The sequence below is a fragment of the Sesamum indicum genome, linkage group LG2 (assembly GCF_000512975.1).
Source record: "Sesamum indicum cultivar Zhongzhi No. 13 linkage group LG2, S_indicum_v1.0, whole genome shotgun sequence".
Classification (NCBI taxonomy): Eukaryota; Viridiplantae; Streptophyta; class Magnoliopsida; order Lamiales; family Pedaliaceae; genus Sesamum; species Sesamum indicum.
In genome coordinates, this window is record NC_026146.1 from 3,551,683 (window position 1) to 3,569,050 (window position 17,368).

Below are 17,368 nucleotides of genomic sequence, written 5' to 3' on the forward strand. Positions count from 1 at the left end.
TTCAGGGTTAACCTATAACCCTCTTTGAAATTCGAGGAAACGTCACCAAGACCCATAATCTCACATTTCTTTTCGATTACCTTAGAAACAAAACCAGATTTTCATAGCAAAAATTTGAGAAAATTTCTTTAATAGGGTTTATATGGAAAGTACAACCAGAGTCAACAAGCCATTCAAATTTGTTCACATAGTGCATAGAGTTTGCTTCATAAACCATAAAGACTTCACCATTTTCTTCAGAGACGTTATTCACCTTTTCTTTTTCATCAAAATTTCTATCTCTGTTACCACGTTTTGGTTTCCTACAATCTTTGATGTAATGACCCTTAATTCCACAGTTGTAACAACGTCTTTCCTTGGTTTTATCATCCTTATAAGAGTTTTCTCTTGTTCTAGATTTACTACTGCCATTTATGCTTTTAGCTCTGTTATGACTTCCACTGTTGTTTCTAAAACCATTGTTTCTAAATTTAGACCTGCCTCATGATTAACCTCATGATTGTTCTAACTAGGTTTAGAAACTTTAAGGTCCATTTCTTTACTCTTCAAGCCATTAACAACAGTATCCAGATTTACACTATCCCTTCCATATTTAATAGCAGCTTTCGCATCAGAGTAAGATTTAGGAATAGCATTCAAAAGCACAATGGGTGAGTATTCATCAATGTTTTTATCACCAGTAAGTTTGATGTCTTGAATCAGTTTGGTAAAGTCATCAAGGTTTTCATCAATACTTTTGGATAAATCAAGTTTATAATGAAATTTTTTTTCTAAAAGAAACAACTTACTAGGTAGAGAAGTTTCAGTGTATAAATCCTCCAATTTTTCCCAAAGATCTTTAGAAGAACTTTGTTTTCCTACTTTCCTAAGAACATTGTCAGAAAGATTCAAAATAATGGACGAATAGGCAAACTCATCATTTTGTATTTTCTTTTCATCAGAAATGTTGTCGGTGTATTTACTATCAATAGCCTTAAACACCTTTTGTTGAATCAAAATACCTTTCATCTTCTGTTGCCAAATAGAAAAATCACTTTTTCCATCAAATGATTGTAAACTATATCCGTCCATTATAAAAAAGGATTTTAGGAAACGGTTTAAAAGAAAAATCACTGGTTTTAGTGCAACTGGAAGTTTCGATTTTTAGAAAAAATATCAAGAAGAATAAACCAGATTTTAGAGAATTGCCAGAAATTCAGAGAACGGGTTTTAACACAATAACAGAGAATATCAAATGTAATAATCATGGATTTAACAGTTCAAGAACAAGATAATCTCTGATCACAGTAAATGACCAAAAAATCAAGTTTAACCACAGATCAAGGTTGATAATCACAGATCAAGATAAATAACCACAGATCAAAATATTAAATAATCACAGATCAAGATAAATAACCACAGATCAAAATATTAAATAATCACAGAACAAGATAAATAATACAGATCAAAATAAATGATCACAGATCAAGATTAATAATCACAGATCAAGATTAAGTAACCACAGTATCCCAGAAATATCAGAATTATATGATCTCAGAATAAATCACAATAGATCGAGATAAAATATCGCGGTATGAACTCAACAGGTCCAAGGCCTTTCCAGCCTAAGTTCCAGCAAGATACCCGAGACCTCAAGGGTCCGGCCAAGTGGAAATTAGGGGGAAAAAATCCTCGGTTAAAAGATAACAAAAAATTGCAGAAATTAAAAGAGAGAGGAGAGGTTTAGATTTACCACCACCACGGCGCGGAGCGGATCAGAACGAGACTCTGATACCACTGTAGGGTACAAAACCCAAGTGGTATCGTTTATCAACAGAAAGCCTAACCAACTATTACACTCGATTTGAAGTACAAAACTCCTTAAGAATACAAACCAATATTACAGTAATGAAGAAATAACAAAAATAATAAGAAAAAAAAGAATAAAATCATAATATTTGAAAGAGGCTCAAGAATAAGCCAGATTCAGTCAAGAGGGTCACGGTCATTCGGTACCGCACCCACCGAAACTTTGGTCCACAGTTGCTCCTCACTCAAAGAGACAAGATCACAAAGATCGAACCAAAAAACCCGTCACACAGTTTACTTCCATTCACTTAGAACGTCTCAAGGAATAGGTAGAGATATCTCAGAATTGTTTATCAGTTTCAAGGTACTAAGGACACGGAGCAAGGCTCCTATTTATGGGAGAAGAAAGAACCATTGGAAAAAGCAGAGTTGGGGTGGCTTTCCTTAAGCCATTTGCTTGGCTAAGGAAAGCCACCACCATTAACGGTGGTGGAGAAGGAAATTGAGATCTGCCATGGAAGGCAGTCTCAAGAGAGAGAGAGTGTTTCACAGATAGCGGCGCATAGGAGAAAAGGGATAGGAAAATCTGACTTAGGTTTAAGTTAGAAGTATGTATAAATATAAAGATACTTGGGTCGGGCTAATGGGTCGAACACCGGGTCGAGTGAGGGCCTTTCAGGTGGGCCGAATGTTTAAGTGGGTCGAGCAATTGGCCTACCAAATTAATTTGGGTCCTTGGGCCATATAATACTAACATGAACACTACTAATATATACATTTTTATTGCTGGACTAGCTCGTGCCTTGACCTCGAGGGTGGTGGACCTCGGGCTCAAGTCCTCGAGCATGATGGTTGTTGCCCCATGTGTTTTGGAAGGAGGCGTACAATATTGTATTCCATGGTATGGGTTTTGAACCCAAGTAAGAAGTGTGGAAAGTAGAGACCTTAACCACTCTATCACCAAGTATTTTTTATCAATTTTTATTCTCATTCTCTATTTGTAGATGTTATCTATAGTTATTTAATAATTTTACAGAGAGTTCTTTAATGTGTTTTGAGGGATTTCAACATCATCTTAAAGAGATGATACTCCCTGTTACACTAGAAGAATTTCACGCATTGTGATCGCCAAGTTGTGTTCCTCTATCAATAATGGAAGGTATTTTTATTTCTGTCCCTACTTAGGGTGTAAAATTTTTTTAGAAGGGTTCGCGTCTTCTCGGCTTCAAGATGGGTGAAAAAGAGTGGACAACTTTTATTTGTGGTGACAAAGGCCCCCAAGCCCTTAGAGAAGGTGGAGCAGTGCATGATTTTTTTTTTTCCTATAATTATACGGATGTTGTCTCAAGGAGTGATTTTCTCTTAAATCATACGGTCAAAATTTTGGTATGCAATTCGACATTTAGCACTTGGGATGAATTCTTCCGACTTACATGGTCGAAAATTCGGTATCTGGATTAGAAATATTCCGTATTTATAAATGTAGCCACTATATTTATTCAGTTGTTCTGTTCTCTTATGATTTATTTTGGTCAGGTGTTACCTCAAGGGATGTTTTTGCTCATGCTCCAGAGTTAATATTCTACCAACTTCAGAAGGGGGGCAAAATTTTTCGAGGCCAACATTATTAGGGAGGATCTCGATGCAGTTTCGATCATTGTTCCGGGGCAACTCCTTGTTGCCTCAAGGGCCTTTTGAAACTCTAGGGATCTCCGCATCTGAAACTTTTAGACTATAACAAGAAAGTTAACTTGATTGCTTAAGTTCGAGTTACAAAGTCTTAGGGGAAATCAAAAAGGTAGAATGATATGTCGATCTCCTGCTCGAGCTTTCTCCTATTACAAGTGAATAGGTAAAAAGAATATTTTTTTTCGGTATGTGAAGTTAAGGTCACTCCTCGGTGGCGAGGGAGTTCCTGTTGGTCCTCTTGTGGTCATGGGAGGACTCCTGCTGTGGTATGATTAGAGCCATAAAGAGTTGGATTTTATGTTAGCTTTCGAGGTAGCGCGCTCAGCCCTCAGTCAAATTGGTGTCCTTGTGGATGGTGGTTGACATACTCCTTCAAGTGTCCCTACTGGATTAGTTTTTCTATCTCATTTTAGAGGTGATGACATTCCTCTGTTGTATGCCCTATGTCACGATGGAAGTGATAATATTTGTCGGACTTGAGCCTTTTGGGATTATCTTTCATGTTCCTTGGCCATTGGTTGGTCAATCTTTATTGCTCCACCATAATTAGTATTTTACCTCTAGGTGCATTTAAGGGGGTGAAGTATGTGAACCTTGTCGGAGTTAAACATTTGCGCTCTTCCTTCTTTGGCTCTTTCTCCTCTGCTCTACCCTTCCTTTTGACACTAAGGGAAGTGTCCGAAACACTGGACTCCTTGATTCTAATATATTTCTATGATCGAATGAGCAAGTCTTCTAAAGTGCTAGGGGGTTTTCCAGCTATAGATTCTTTAAATCTTCCTACTAGGAAATTTTATTGAATAATGTTGGACAACAACTCATGGCTGATGTGCAACACCTCGTGCATTGCCTCCACAAACCTTTGAACATAATCTCTTAACAACTCATTTTCTCTTCGAAGAATGCTAAACAAATATGTAGTCATTTTCTGGACTTTTTTATTCATGGAGAATTGAAAATGTTGGGTCAACTGTTCGAAGTTGGAGATAGTTCCAACAGGCAACTTGTTGAGCCACGCCAGAGCACGTTTGGAGAGCATAGTGTGGAAGACCTTGCAGTAGACGGTATCTCTCAAGTCGTACCAATCAATTTTAGCATAAAATTTGTCCAAGTGTTCTTCTGGATCTCCTGTTTCGTCGTATTCGAGAAGATTCTATACTTTAATCCCTGCTGGAACACTTCAGCTAAGATTGTTGGGGAGAAAGGGCTACGTCTCAGAGGAGCCACGGCTAGGGGCAGATAAAGATCCTCGACTACCCTTGACGGTGGGGGTGCGGAGGGTTTTCGTTATTAGTAGGGGTTTTGCTCTTGCGTCTTAGAGACTTCCAGTGAGGAAACTTTCGTCTCTTCCTACCTCTGCTCCTCCTTGGGAGTTGAGGTTAGTTCTCGACTTCGGCGAGGAGAAGGGGGGAGGGGGATGGGGTGATGAGTTGCAAATTGAGTCATTGCTTGTGCGGCTGCTAGCATGTATTCACCATAGATCAGAGCTATTAAGGTTTCTTACTTTAGATGTATTATCATTTCTTGGTGTGGGGCACCTTGTTGGGGTGATTCTCCATAGGTGGAAGTGGGGCTTGTTCATAGGGTGTATAGACTTCTCCATTAAGTCTGGTTTGTTCATGGGATGGAGGGGTTATCCCATGAACATCGCGAGCTCGAGACTTGGTCTTCATTCTCAATGTCGGGGTAATGTATTCCCACAGATTACATCAATGACGTGGTTGTAATTTTAATGAAAAGAAAAAATGAAAATTTTAACTTTGGCACAATAACTCACCAAGTGAAATTAGTTTTAGAGAGAGAATTTTTTAGAGAGAGTGTATAGTGTGTTGTCAAATCAATGAAGAATCCACTCCTTTAAAAAATATTATATGGGGTATTTATAATTGTATTGAAAATTTTAGAATGCAGCAGGATGCATGCATTTATTATGTAGCTTGCTATTTGTCTTGTAAATAAATGGATACTACTAACATATTCAACAATTCATGTATTGGTGTTTTGTTTTTTGTTTTATTAAATGACTACAAAAGTGATGGAGTATTCTCAAAACAAAGGTTGGAGAAAAGTGAAATCAGGTTAAAAAATGTTGAATAATTGGCAGCAACATATATTGAACTTTTTCTAAATCCTCTTTTAATTGATGAACTCAATATTCGCTGCAAATTCACTTCAAGTTGTGGACGCATATAGTGTAAGAAGATTGACAGAACCATCCTTGTATTTATGAGATGCTTTTTTAATGATATTAGTTGTTACAAAACGTTGTTTTTTCTTACATACATATAATAAATAATATTTTTAATATTTTAAACCAACATACCATATTTATGAAAAAATATACATATATAAAAAAGATTCACATCTTACAAAATATCAGGGTATTTTGCATTATAAAGTCTTATATTAGTAAAATGACCAAAACGAATATGATATCATTAGAATGAAACAAGTTGTTATTTCTTGACGTATTTTTTATTTAAGTATTTTAAAATACTTTCATAAACAGTTTACATTAATTTAACTCCAAATAAAAATTTAATAAATGGGAATAAGATGTTTTGAAAAAAAAATTAAAAAAATTAATTTTTTTTCAAAAATCTTATAAAATTCAAAACATCTTATTCGAGACCTTATAAGCTTCTAAAAGAAAATTGTCAAGCACTTCTTTGGAGCGTAAAAACTCACAAAAATCTTTTGAAATGTTTATAGGAACTTATAAAATTACTCAAACATCCTCTGAATCCGACATCAAGTTGAGAGAGAGAGAGAGAGAGAGATTTCTGTCGGGCTTGAAGGAGGAGGACTTGCAATCGAGTGGTGAAGCAGGGTCCATGGCGAGGAGAAGCAAACACGCGCCGGATCTATTCCAAATATTTATATATAACTAATAAGAATTGCTTAATTTATTATACTTTAGAATGAGTGCTCCTATACTATGTTTTCCCAACTAATTAACCAACATCTTTTCATGACTCCTACAAAGAGAAATAATTGTGTTGATACCTACAAAGGCATTTGAATAATCAGTTTTCCTGCAAATCAAAGCTACCAAAATCACACTACAATAGTGACGTTTTGTTATTAAACTAAAAACTAGTTGTAGAATACAGACATCAATGAAGCTTTCTGATGAGCTTCTGATATTATTTAATTATTACCACAATCTGTCATCTGATCTATCATCCTGCGTTTACCAATGATTAAAAACACAATTGTCCTAATTACGCGTAATGAATTCATCATCATGCATAATTAAATCCTATTCTTCCTACGGAACACATGGTTAAAATAATTAAACAATTTTCAGACATGTTTCAGCAGTAGTATAAGTAGATGGGAACTTGATCCCATTATATTACCAACAGAAACAGTTTGCAATCTCACAGAAATGGCTAAGACTGATCAAAACCGTTATCGTTTAGTGTGCTTTATTGTTTCCGTTGCTCTCAACGTCTTTCTTATAGCTAATTTGTGCATCAGTAGGAAGCCCTTAAGTTGGAGCACAAGGGCGGCAGCAGAAGCAGAAGCTGTGGCGTCCATTTCTTGTTCCGGCCATGGTCGAGCATTTCTGGATGGATTGATTGAAAACGGCAAACCTGTCTGCGAGTGCAATGCATGCTATGGCGGCCCTGATTGCTCTCAACTTTTACCAAACTGTGTTGCAGATGCAGACAGGTATGCTTGCATATTACACACCATTCTGCGATTTTCAAATGTAGTTATATATATGTTACTCTTGATCATGAAGAAATGTTTAATATTTGGACAGGTTTGAACAATCCCTATATATGTACTTATTTATCTGTGATTTGAAGAAGTATAATTAATGATTATTTTTGTTGAAAATTATTTACAGCGGGGATCCATTATTCTTGGAGCCCTTCTGGTTGAAAAATTCAGGCAGAAGCACTGTCGTGATTCCGGGATGGCACAGAATGAGCTATGACTACTCGGATAATTCTTACATTTCACAAGAACTGGAAAAGAACATTCGAAAGCTACATGCCATCACCAAGAATGCAGTCACAGATGGAAGATACATTGTTTTTGGAGCTGGCTCAACCCAACTCCTCAACGCTGCAGTTTACGCCCTTTCCATGAATATGTCCTCACCTGCCAAAGTCGTTGCAGAAAAGCCTTTCTATCCGGTACGTTTAAATCCTTGCCATAAATTTTATGCAACAGTAATTGATTTTATGTGTTAGGAAATTGTGGGTCGATTGTTGACTTTTATTCATATTTGAAAGTATTAATAAGTACAAAACTTCCCTCAACAAAACAAGAAATAGCAACTTGAACGCTGAAGTTTTACATAAGAAGCTCACTAACTCCAACGTCACGAAGTCGTATTGGCCTTTCCTTTTTAAATGTTCTATAGATCATATTGTCACTTCTTTTTTCAAATGGATTTGGCCATTTATTCGGGGTTTTGTTGCTTTTAACTCGGATATTGATAAAATTGAAACGTGTACAGAAATAACAACGAGAAGTAATACATATTTTCACCTTGTGGTTCACAGGTTTATAAAGAACAAACAGAATTCTTCAAAGCAAAGCTGTTTGAGTTTCATGGAGATGCATCCTTATTGAGAAACGGTACTTCAAATACTATTGAAAATGTGATTGAGTTTGTAGCTTCGCCAAATAATCCAGACGGCAACTTAAAGAAAGCTGTCTTAGAAGGCCCTTCTGTGAAAACTATTCATGACTATGCTTATTATTGGCCGCATTACACCGCAATTCCAGCCCCAGCCGATGAAGACCTAATGATTTTTACAATGTCCAAGTTAACTGGCCATGCTGGGAGTAGATTCGGGTAAGAAAAGCTCTTCTTTCTACATATAATTGATGATGATAGTTATCTACAGTGAACTTTTTCCAAAAGTTAGTGTAATTGATCCTTCTATATGTCACAGATGGGCTATAGTGAAAGACAAGGATGTATACGAAAACATGCTGAAATATAAGTCATTGGCTGATTCCGGCACATCAAAGGACACTCAACTAAGAGCATTAAAGCTCATCAAGGTAGTTCTTGAAGATGGTGGCCAAGGAATTTTCAACTTCGCATACAAAACAATGAGAGGTCGATGGACAAAACTAAACCACGTCTTGTCGTTGTCAAAGCGTTTCAAACTCCAAGAAATCCCACCTTCGTTCTGCAAATATTCCCAAACAGTGAGAGGAGCATCTCCAGGTGATTATTGGAAGTACTAAATAAAAGCTTAATTAAGCGTTTAAATGTTCCTCGTCATGCTAATAAAGTTTTATGCTATCTTCGCAGCTTTCGCATGGCTGAAATGCGCCAAGGAAGAAGATTCAAATTGCCACAAAGTACTCCATCATGAAGCAAACATCCTAGGCCGCGAGGGTGGCTCATTTAATGCAGAGGATCGTTATGTCCGTCTTAGCCTTGTGAAGAGTGCTGATGACTTTAACTTACTATTGGATCGTCTGAAAGAGCTAGTATCCATGGAAGAGCAGAACCAGCTCGTAATTAGTTTTTAGACTATGAAATTTTGCAAGCAGTTAGTGTTGAGTCAAATGTATATATGAAGTTTCTTAGACATCATCAGAGTTATATATATTCCATCATACAGATAGAAAACACTACTTTCTTCTTAGAATTGATATTTTTTTTTATGGGCAGAAATGGATTTGAGAAATGTGGAGCAGTGGTAGTTAAAAGAAAAAAAATATAATTATGAGATTATTAAAAAAATATTGAAATTACTAACTTGACCAATTTTTTTTTTCTAAAGTGAAGAAATGAAATAAAAGATCGACAAAAAAATTTCTTTTATAGTAGTATAGATAATAATTGATTCAAAACTAAGACCTCCTTTTATACGGAATAAAATCTATCATCCCAAGTTAGAGAACTACTAATGCAACTTTGCTACACAAAAAATTAGGGTACTCATTGAGGGCGCTTCTGTTATGTGCTATGGTGTATCCATTAGAAGAGACGTCTTCCTCTCCAACATTCAAACATGTGTTGGGAGAGGAAGAGACGAGGAGTAGAGGAACACAAATTAAAGATTAATTTTTAAGGAATTTTTTTGTCTTGTCTTACAAAATGTCAACTTACAAATAGCTTTTTATAGATGCACAAAAGCAACCTTCAAACTAGTCCAGCTCATGATTTTTGTGCCAATATTTAATTTGGTCTAATGCAATTACCAAAATATTAAATAAGAAAATTGACCAACCTATTGAAAATGTCAAATTACATTTAACAATAGTCCCCCTTAATCTGAAATTTTCTGCTTTATTCCAAGACATGCTCTCAATCTTCGAAAATCTTCAACCTTCAATGGCTTCATGAAAATGTCTGCAACTTGGTACAGAGTTCGTCATTTCTGCATGGCGTATTCCATTTGTAAGGAATCTGGGGCCCAAAGTAGAGAGAAGTGAACAGACTGATTTCTTCTACAAGGTAAGCCTCTACAATTGACTCCTCGGCATGTGTTTTGTTTTTCACCTTCATTTTTAAACCTTGAAGGAATCTAATGACCGAATATTTATTAGAAATATAATGACACTAGAACTATTTCAAAAAACTAGAATAACTTGTGTAACAATTACCTCTCAAATGGATACATCCACCTATATTGCACAAGCCCTTCCACGCGCGCTTTATATGGCAGATGAACAATTAGGTGCTCCATTGAGTCGAAAAAAGCTGTCGAGAATATGTTGTCGAGGTTGTACAAGATGGTTGCGAAACTACCCTCCAATTCTTGTAACTTGTTCACATCGAGTGTTGCCAAAAATAGGATTTGGAATAGAAGGCTGACCTCGGTCAATTCACTCCATATCGGCTCGAGAAGTATTTCACGGAAGGTAATCAGTATCAACTTCTGCATGAATATGTGACAATCATGATTTTTCATGCCGTGAAGCCTTATCTCCTTCATGTTGACACAACGGGCCAAATTAGATGCGTAGATCAGAAAACTTCAGATGACTAATCCATTCACATATCCTTCTTCTGCTATTTGGTCAGGGTATATACTGATTTGGGCATCATGTTCAGCCTTCTTTCATCTACCTCAAGCTCCGATCGAGATATATGATCTTGAGGTCCTTCCGTGTATTCAGTACTCCATCGTTTTTTCTTTTATATCCATCATGGTATTGAATATATTGTCAAACACATTATTCTCAATGTGCATAACATCAAGATTGTGTCATAGGCAGATGGGTCGACCAGTACTCGAGCTCCTAGAAGATACTTTTCTTTCTCCACTTATGCTCTGTACCATCTCTGTCCGGGAGTGACAACGGCACCTCAACCACAGGACTGAACTCTTCAACTCATTCGCGGATCTGTCCTCCCGTCCATCTTGACCGTGCAACCTTCCTCTCGACTCGATTCTTATTGAATGCTCTCTTGTTCCGATGGTAGGTATGGTCTGGGGGAAGGAACTGTTTGTAGCAGTCAAAGTAGCATGCCTTCCTACCATTTTGCAGGCAGAATGCACGTGTGTATTCCATACAAATTGGATATTTCATAACACCTGCAGAACTCCATCCAGACTCTATCCCATAAGTGGGTAGGTCATTCACAGTCCACATCAACGCGGCGCACATTGCGAATGTCTCGTTTTTTGCACTATCGCTCGTCAGTACACCCACATGGCACAAATTCTGCAACTCCTCGATCAGCGGCTCCAAGTAAACATCGATGAGACGTTTCGAATTGGAGGGATGGGGATCACCATCTTTATAAACATATGCTCTGAACTCATGTGCAGTCTCAGGGGGAGATTGTAAGGTGTAAGTATAACGGGCCAACATGAGTACGTATGACCGTACTGCCCGTACAGTGCGAACTCATCTATGCACAAACCTAGTTTAATATTACGAGGCGCTATTGCAAAATTGAGATAGGTCCGGTCAAAATGCCTCCATGCCTCTGCATCAAACAAATGACACATGGATCCCTCCTTCATCTGATGGTTGACATGCCACGTCATTTGCTCGGCAGTCGCTTTCGAAGCATACAACCTCTACAAGCGAGGGGTAATTGGCAGGTACCTAAGAATGGCATATGGTGTCTTATTACGATTAGGATTTCGCTCCCTGGTCGGCTTGCACCTAGTTTCTCCACAAAACTTGCAGTAGTCCAGATCAATATCGTCTTTCCAGTACAATATACAACCATTCTTACATGCATCAATCTTCTCAACAGGTAAGCCCAAAACTCTTATCAATTTCTTCGAACTATAGTAATCCTAGGGCAGGGTGTGATCGCGCGGTAATATATGATCAGTCCACTGTGATATTTGATCATACATATACTGAGAAATATGGCCATCGACTTTGATATTCACCAACTTAGCTACAACCACCAATTGAGATTGGGTGCAACCGTTCCACAACGGTTTCTTGGCAGCATGCACTACATCATGAAAGTGATCTGTCAACTAAGATACATAATCGTAGGTGCCCCCATCGTAATATGAACTACGCCCTGCATTAGTAGGACACGACCTCGTACCATTCTGGTTATAATTAGAATACTAGACAAAAGGCCCGGTAGCATCAAAAACCATCCTTTTGCCCATTCCATCTGCGCCGCATTACCCCAACGTGTACCATCCCTTACATAACATGAGAAATGGGAGTTTGCTCCTCCCACAACGGGACGCCGTTAGGCCTCAAAATACTCATGCATCCTCTCCTCGCTATGAGAAGTCTAATATAATATTCCGGCATAAAACCTTTCAGAAACAGATCAAAATTTACCTCGTTCGTGGTTTTGAAAATTTTATTTTTGCACTTCCGACAAAGACACCTAATTTTCTCACCATCCATATATGAATGTTGACACTTCGCCCTATAAATGTAACAATACCATCTTGAAACTCTTGAGAAGACCCGCCCTATCCGTAAGGTTCTTCTCATACATTCATCTCCTCAACTGTCTCAACATGATGATTAGTTCTACATACACACATATATATTATTGTAATTAACATTAAATTTAATTAAATATAACAAAATTACAATAAATACATATATAATCAATTGACAAATAAAGGGTTATACTTGTTACCTGATCAAAACAACTCCAAATATCAACGACAATTCGAGACATAATTCACGAACAAGAGTACAAAAATATTAGTATATTTTTGAGAGAAATTTAGAAAACAGAGAGAATAAGAAGAATTGAAGAAGATAGTGAAATTAAATGGAAAAAGAGGAACACATTTATATAGAAAAATTTGGAGCGGACTTAGGAACGGGTATAGGAACACATATCTAGCCGTTAGAAACTAGCCGTTAATTCTTACTTTTGGAACAGTGTTGGAGACGGTCTTTGAAATGGTTTTCCGACCGTTGAAATATAACCGTTGATGACCAATTGGAACAAACTCAGTAACACATACGAAATAATTTAGAGGAACCATTTCAATTTGTATTACATTTTGCCACGGTTTTAGAGACACATTATTTTTTAAATAAAACTCACTTTTTGGAACGATTTTTGGGATATTTTGTTAATAGTGTACAGGGCCGTTCCAAGTTGTATCTCATTTTTGAACTGTCATTTTTCGGACATACTTTCCAGTGGATATGGGAGCGGTTAGATTGTTTCCATTCCTAAATCTAATACAGTGTTCCAAATTGAGTTCCAACGATTTTACGTTACCATTTTGGCACGAAATATGGAACGGGTGTAGTAATTGTTCGTTTGGAACTCAACTTAGGACGGTTGAACCATTCCAAATTTATAACCGAAAGAAAATATTCCACCTGACGTCATCTTTCAATATTCGTTCCTCAAGTGTTCCAAAAATCGTTCCAAAATGGAACGGGCTTTGAAACGGCTGCCCTGATCGTGCCAAATTCTGTCTTTTTTTGTAGTGATGCAAAATATGGGCAAGAGAATAAGAAGACCTCAGCGTCAATGCCACAGACGCAATTGTGGAACGGGTGGATATTTTTTATATTTGCATCTTTATTGTATAGTTCAGTGTATTTTTTTAAAGTTGTATTAAAATATACACTATTATATTTGTAGTTCATTATATTTTTAAAATTAATACAATTTTAACATTACAATTTTTTAAATTTTAATATGTTGCTAAAATTAATTGAATATAATTAATTTATAAAAAATAAAATTAAACAAAAATTAAAAATATAAAAAAAGTTCCTATTGTTGATCAAATCCACAACATGAAGTCGTGGTTTGGAACCACGACATAGCATTTTCTTTAAAAAAAAATACTTTTTACGTGATCCGCGACTCGATATATTTTTATTATAAATTTTAAATAATTTATATTTATATAATTTTTAATAATAATTAAATAATTAACCCTTTTTAATCTTGTTTGTATTTTGTTTAAGTAATTTTAGTGTATAGGATGTAGATGTTCAATAATTACAATATTTTTAAGCCAAATATGATATTTAACTAAATACTAATTTAAATAGTTAAACTTATAAAAATTTTCAGTTAATTATTACATCAGACAATATAAATAACCTTTAGTAAGTGCACTAATTAAATAATATGAATATAAAAATTATATAGAAAATTTGAGATCAAATTTTGCATACCTATTTGATGTTTTCCCTGTCGAGTGTGTGTGAGTGTGTGTTTTGTAAATTTGTTTGTGAGAGCTTTGAGAAATGTATCATATATACATATATATATACATATATATTAAATAGTGAGGCAGTGGGCGTATATATATATATGTATATATTTAATTTAAAATTTTTTAAAAAATACTCATTGAGTCCTTACTAATTTTCCTAATTAATACAATTTAGTTTCAAATATAATAATGAGCTCCAATTTACTTAGTTCAAATTGTATTATGTTCCAATTTTAACCTATAAAATATTTGTAATTATATTTGAATTATTTTATAATTACTAATTAATTTTTCAATTATGTATAGATGTATTTACGTCACACTGTCTCAAAGCCACACTGAACGTCTTCCTCTGCCATACGCCTCATTTTCATTGGTTAGTTTTCATTTCTATTTTGTTATTTTCTTTTATCTTTCCTTAATTTTTCTTTAAATATATTCTGAAAATATTTTCACATGCTACAAAAATATTTTTGAGTAAATATTTATGAAAATGATTCAAAAAATAATTTCTAGAATGCAAAAAGATTTTCAGAAAATATTCTGAAAAAATAATTCTGTAATGTTTTTAGAAATATTTTTCTGAAAATATTTGTGGAATATTTTGTGACAATATTTGTGAAATATTTTGGTGGAAATATTAGTGAAATATTTTTGCAATTTTTGTGTAATTTAGAACACATTAGTTCTGTAATAATTTCTGTAATTAGTTCTGTAATTTTTTGTACCAATTTGGGAGTTCTCTATAATTATTCGGTACTTTTTCTGTACTTGTTGTGTAATTTTAGTAAATACTTGTATATTTTCTGAAAATTATTATTGTTGTGTAATTTTAGTAAATACTTATTTATTTTCTGTAAATTATTATAATTTAGTAAATAATTGTGTAATTAATTCTATAAGTTAGAACATATTTTGTGTATTTTCTATAAGTTATAGTAATTTTAGTAATTGTCAAATTATTTGGGTAATTTAGAACATATTTTATACAATAATCACAACATTAGGCTAAATATTAGAAATAATAATATTATTGCCACAATATAATCAGCAATCACAAAATTACAATAATCAAATGATTAGGAGAACTAATAATTGAAATAATTACATAATTAATTCCTTTAATTATTATTTAAATAATAATTTCAATAATCATAAATGGAGGCTAATATTTTTCCAATAATTACAAAATTGAGGATAATATTCTAAATAATAATATTACTACCATAATATTATCAATAATCACAAAATTTGGCTGATTTTCTAAATAATAATATTATTTATATAATAATTACAATAATCAAATAATTAGGCTAATATTTCCAATAAGATATACTAATCTTATTTAAATAATTCATAATTACAATAATTAAAAAATTAGGCTAATATTTTTAATAATATATACTAATATTTTTTTAGTAATTAATAATTATAATAATTACATAATTAGGCTAATATCTCAAATTATAATACTATTTAAATAATAATTACAACAATCACAAATTGAGGCTAATAATTACAATAATTACAAAATTAGGGTAATTTTTCAATAATTACAAAAACTAATACTTACTATAATTTTATATATTATGTTTAGTGGTGGTTTGCCTCCTCTACCACGTAGACGACGTGGTCGGGGTCATGGTCCGCTAGTCCCACCACTGCCTTACGATGCTTTCCATGTTGGGGAAGCAGTGTTTTGTATTATCTTATAATCTAAATTGTTTTATGAATTTTACTAATATTTTTTTTATTTCATATTTTGTAGATAACCTACCTGCGGGACTCTGATGACAAGTCTATGTCTGGGTCTTCCACATGTGGGAAGGCAAATTCATCCGAAAATGGTTCACTATCGCTTGGAGAGAGATGTTCAAGCCAAGCCACAAGCCACTTTAACTGGCCAACGAGGCATGGCTCTAGCTCCAATCATACTGGGCCAGCGCAGATTTCTAGGATGAGTCCGCCAAGAATAAGGCGAACCAGACAGTGAACTTCGCGGCATCCTCTACTATGTAACATGGGGGATCTTTCTCTATCGGCATGCACATGAGGCAGATGGTAAGTAATTTATATTATTTTTAAAGTTTTATCATTATTTTATAAATATAATAATTGGTTGATTCTTGTACAGTTTATCATTTTTTTATAATTATGCTAATTGTTTGATTCTTGTACAGGAGGCAGAGCTTGATAAGACGGTCAAACAGATGAAATTATTTGCTAGATGCTACAAGAAGAAGGCCGATGGAGGCTGTTGCAGCCCGAGGGCAGCTGAGGTGGCGGTAAGTGAAAGTAATAATTTTATTCTTGTTTAAAATAATTTTTTGATAAAGTTGTAATATATATATATATATATATATATATATATATTTGCAAGATATGTTCCAAAAGTTGATGGAGGATTATCAGTTTCACGCCACGGCCGAGGACCACAATACCCCAGCTGAATCAAAGATCTCGGTCGCAATGACCGAACAACAATGTGATTGGCTACAGTTAGGTGCAAGAACAAGGGCCATGTATCCGGTCTTGGCTCTAAGGCCCACGTCTCTAACCTGACGTATACATCGCCACCGCCATCGCTACCACCACCCCAAATCCCGACATGAGGGATCGCATGGTCTGGCTGGAGACGCTGATGGTCGACATGATGCCTATGATGAAGTTCATGCCAGCCAGCTCCTCGACTGGGGGACCGTTACTGCCGACCGCCTCCACTATCGTACCGGCCCAGCCTCCGATAAGCCCCCTGCCCCTGATGATATGGACGTTGCTAATGAGGGGGTTTAGATTAATTTTTTTAAAATTTTATATTGGATAATTTTTATATCAATATAATATTCTTTTTGTAATCGTTCATGTTTCATAATGTTCATTATATTCCATTATTTAATATTTATTCAATTAATTAAACCCATACATATAATTAAATTTAATAATTAATTATAAATATTAAATTATTATTTAATACTATATATTTCAAAAAATTAGGAACGATTTTTAGGAATTGTTAGAAAGCTATTATAAACTTCAAAAAAGAAACCATTCCAAACATCATACTAAAAAAGTTCTAAAAACGTATTCCTAAAAAGGATAAACCGTTCCTAGAAATATTCCAATTCAAATTAATGTATATTCAACAATGTGTTCCAAACAATAATCCTAAAACAGTTACTAGAGTGTGTTCCAAATAAATGATAAATTGTGCTTAATATTAGTCCAAATTATGGGGAACATTGAATTCCAACTATCATTCCTAAATA

The 17,368-nt window shown here is 34.8% G+C and overlaps 2 protein-coding genes across 2 annotated transcripts; one reads left to right on the plus strand and one right to left on the minus strand.

Annotated features, from left to right (window-relative positions):
* LOC105179028 lies at window positions 505-1,071 on the minus strand. Its single transcript, XM_011102615.1, has one exon. It carries the CDS (start codon window positions 1,069-1,071, stop codon window positions 505-507), a length of 567 nt encoding a protein of 188 aa, XP_011100917.1.
* On the plus strand, window positions 6,852-9,125 carry LOC105179035 (tryptophan aminotransferase-related protein 4-like). Its single transcript, XM_011102628.2, has 5 exons — window positions 6,852-7,155; window positions 7,337-7,628; window positions 8,001-8,296; window positions 8,397-8,677; window positions 8,765-9,125. The coding sequence occupies exons 1-5, from the start codon at window positions 6,869-6,871 to the stop codon at window positions 8,986-8,988; spliced, it is 1,380 nt and encodes a 459-aa protein (XP_011100930.1). The 5' UTR covers window positions 6,852-6,868; the 3' UTR covers window positions 8,989-9,125.